Raw genomic sequence first — 4097 nt, forward strand, 5'->3', positions numbered from 1 at the left:
GTAACGAGCTCCGCAAGGCAGCRACTATCGGTCATAGACACAATCTTCCTTACTCTAAGATGCATTTGACTAACAAGCCAACAAGAATCCTGGTGCATGTGCCTACAGGCAACAAATAGTACATTACTGAAAAATGCCCCGTGGAGCTTGAACAGAAGGTAAACACTGTGTTTCAGCACATGGCCAGTAGCTCTCAGTGCTTCAGCACAAGCTATACATTAAGCGCGATGTACAGATCCCCTTGCCAGGGCCCCACAGCTCAGCAGCTACACGCATTTGGTCAGAATGTCTCTCTAACCRTCTTCTGCAAAATCCATGTGTAATACCAGGTCATCCAACTTCTGGACTCAGCTTTAAAAAAAAAAAAAAAAAAWACGCTATTGCACCCTGATGTTTCTGTCTGCATTTAATTTAATGAGGACCTAAAACCTGCCTAGACACCAGTGTTTGCAGATCCTCCCTGCCGGGTGAATTGCTTGTTTCTGTGCACAGTCCTGCTGATTGCAGTGATGAATGCACTCGGAGGCTAATGCTGGATTCAAAAGGCATTGGGGTAGGCACTGCTTAATTAGGGCTGTGGGAATAATTGATTTTCAGTTCAGTGGCTTAATAAATAGGAGCAATAACAATAACCTAGACCAACTGAAACACAGGTTTTTCAGGAAATGATAACAATTTGGTTTGGTCTGTGGTCTGGTTGGGATGCTTGGGATGAGGGATACTCAGACTCAAATCCCAGGATGCCAGGACTCCCACCTCCCCGCTCCTAATCCCAAACTATGGAACACTCAAGCATTTGCTTTCTCCATCTTTCCTGTTGAATGTGCTTGACACAAAATATCAGCATGTTAATTAGAGGAAACACAAGCGCTTCCCGCTTCCCACAGGAGCGCTGCAACACGCGAGGTCAAAAGGCAGTTTTTTATCCCTCAGGGCCCAACAAAGTGCTTCAGGTGAAGGAGAGACGGAGAGGAGACGTAGGGTTGTATCCAGACTCTGACTCAGCTGGTTTGGGGCTATAAGAGGGGGATAGCACTAAGCACTCACTTCCTATTTTTTTAATAGTCTCCCCTCAAACCAAATAAATTAATTCCAGCATTTCCAAACTCTTTTATTTGAGTCAAGTTAATATTCCCAATGCTACATGTACTCATGGAAAAGCACCCTTGCTTTGCTGACCAAAGCTTCTCAGCGGCTCAGATGTGACTCTGCTCCTGGGTACACTACCATGAGMCACAAGAAGTTCTGCTGAAGACCAAAAGCTCTTCAACGTGAACTGGGTCTAAGGCTCAGATTGGCCACATAACTTGTGGAAATTCTGAGTCTTCAGTTAAGAGAGGGATTTTACACCAATCTGATTAAAGTGGCACAGCTTCTAGCCCTGTTACAATTATACTGATACAGAGGAGCACAGAAAAGTACAGTCCGCAGGGGTTTATATACCGCAGGAACACGTTTCTACACAACACCTATAAGTGCACGGAGACACACACAGAAACACCCACAGAGCCTCCGAGCGCTGYCAGCCCACCCGGCTCCACAGGGAGCAGAGGCGCAGGCCAGCGCTGTGTCACAGTCGCCGACGTGACGGGAGCGGGCACGGCCACAGCGCGGCCAGCTGCCTGCGCCCCGTGGCCACGCGGCCCCGTGGCCACAGCGGGGGGCTCGGCACCCKCAGCTGTGGCAGCCCGGCGTGTCCTACCAAGAGCAGGTCACCGCGAGCCCGCAGCACGAGCGAACCCTGCCTTTTTGCATGATGAGGTAAAGTTATCCTAAATGACCTGGACCCGTCAGGCTTGATGTGGGAAATGTTTGCTCTGCCTTCCCGCCGCGCACGGCCGCGGCCCCTCGAGCAGGGCGTTCCGCGGCTCTTTACCCCTGCTYGCTACGGGCTCGGCACCTCTTCGTTTTCTATCAAATAGTCCTTCTTTACGTACTTGGCGCCCCGCACCAACCTCCACACGCCGAGATAGGCATCCTTCAGCCGGCTCCCGCTCGTCCCTGCTGTGCCAGCGGCTCCTCCATGGGCAGCGGCCGGCGCCTCCGTGCGCTTCACGGGGCTCTGCTCCTGCTCCTCCTCACGGCGCTCACTGTCCCCACTCGCTGCAGCCGCCGCCGCTGCTTCCTYAGCCCCCTCTGCCCTGGAAATCGCCTCCATGGCAAACAGCACTTGCTCCCCAGCCCGGCCCTTTTCCTGCTCTTCCCCAGCTTCTTTCTCCAGGTCCTCATAGCTGCTCTTCCGCCTGGTCTCAACATACTTGGCCACGCAGTAGATGACTGAACCCAAGGTGTTGACCACAACGCCGGCTATAAATAACTTTGTGGGCTCCACATCATTGAAGGCCACCATGCCCACCGTGATGGTGGCGATGCTCTTCACCACCCCTACGAAGCTAGTGGTCACGGCCGAGTTGATGTAAGTACAGTGAAGGGTGGTAAAGTTCATGGCACAGCTAATGAGGACACAAGCAATAAAGATGCACACCATGGCTGGGTCCTTCCAGCCTGGAAAGGACCACACGTTGATGGAGTCCATGCTGGCAAAGGAGAAGATGATGAGGAAAGGGGTGGCCGACACGGCGATGGCGTACTGAGCTGTCAGGGGTCCGTACTCACTCTCCACGCTGGTTTTCTGAATGAGCACCAGGTAGGCTGCGTGTATCAGCACGGCCAGCACGCCCGTCACGTAGCCCATGGCATCGCCAGTCAGGTCACCAGCTCCTGCCAGGAGAGCCAAGGAACAGAAACGGGCAGAGTATTTGCTTGTGAGACAGAAAGATTGGGACAATCATTACATAAATAAATAAATAAATACATACATAAATAAATAAAGGTCTCAATGCGATTTCCATAGTCCCTGTGATTTGTCCGCCTGTCCAAAGGCAGCACTGGACACACTTAGCTCCTGGCAGAGACTTTTTGTTTGCTTTGCTGTTGAAGTCCTTTCGCTCTCCCGCTAGCCCCCCACACACACTATTAACCCGTGCCCTGCTCTTGCTCAGGCACCGCGGGCGACCGCTCGCTCCGGACAGTCCGGCCCGCTGCTCCCGCCGCTCCCGCCGCCGGGCGGGCAGCGACACCCGGGCTCTCTCCCGCTGCGCAGCCCCGCGCCCGCTCCCGSCGCTCCCTGCCCCTGCGGGGCTGCCTCCCCCTGCCCGCCTCCGGGGCGCGGATGGAGCCCAGGCCCCGCGGGCAGCACCTGCCCCCAGGGGTCCCAGCCGCCCCTGGCCCGTTTCACGCACCCCTTAAGGCTCTGGTTGTCCCCGTGAGATGACACACACCCCCCGTAAGGTCTCACCTGTCCCCCCCGGCTTGCACACACCCCCACGCACCCGTCTAGGCTCGCCCTTGCCCCCACAGGCTTGCGGCGGCTCCCAGGAGGTCGCACCTGCCCCTAACACGGCGCTGTCCCCGCGAGGTCCCGCCTGTCCCCGCGAGGCTGCACTTGCTGCAGCGGGAGCCTCCCCGCTCCCTGCCTGGGCTGCGCATCCCGCTCGAGCTCAGCGCTGCCCCGCGGCGCCTCCGCGCTGCCCGTCCCGTCCCATCCCATCCCGTCCCGTCCCGTCCCGCTGGGCGCGGCGGCAGCGGCGGAGGCTGCGGGCAGCGGCGGCCCGTCCCGTSCCGTCCCGTCCCGTCCCGTYCCGTGCCGTCGGGGCGCACGGCGGCGCCGCTGCGGGCGGCGCGGACGCTCACTCACCGGCCAGCGCGGCGCCGCAGGTGGTGATGAGCACGGCGGCGAGCACGCCGGGCGAGGGCAAGCCGTCGCGCAGCACCAGCGCGCCCGTGAGCAGCGTGACGAGGGGCAGGCAGCGCTTGAACACCACGTACATGGGGAGGCTGAGGCCGCGCAGCGACCACAGCGTGAGCGTGGACTGCAGCGTGGCGAGCGCGGCCACGGCGGCGAAGGGGCGCGCCAGGCGGGGCCCGAAGGGCGGCAGCGCCGCCAGCCCGCGCCGCCGCAGCGCCTCGAGCGCCAGCGCCGCCGCCGCGCTGCTCGCGCACTGCAGCAGCGTCAGGAAGGCGAAGTGGTAGCGCGCGAGCAGGAACTTGAGCAGGATGTTGAGCGAGCCCGAGCAGAGCCCGTGCGCCACGGCCAC

The 4097-nt window shown here is 58.8% G+C and overlaps 1 protein-coding gene across 1 annotated transcript; it reads right to left on the bottom strand.

Moving 5' to 3' along the window:
• Positions 1–370: 370 nt before the first annotated feature.
• Positions 371–4097, bottom strand: SLC35D3 (solute carrier family 35 member D3; the record flags this gene model as incomplete). Its single annotated transcript, XM_026048198.1, has 2 exons — positions 371–2721; positions 3698–4097. Coding segments are annotated over 2 exons (1236 nt in total), but the record flags the coding sequence as incomplete, so codon positions are not given.

Source organism: Nothoprocta perdicaria, unplaced genomic scaffold (genome assembly GCF_003342845.1).
Source record: "Nothoprocta perdicaria isolate Ctin4 unplaced genomic scaffold, notPer1 scaffold_52, whole genome shotgun sequence".
NCBI classification, from domain to species: Eukaryota; Metazoa; Chordata; class Aves; order Tinamiformes; family Tinamidae; genus Nothoprocta; species Nothoprocta perdicaria.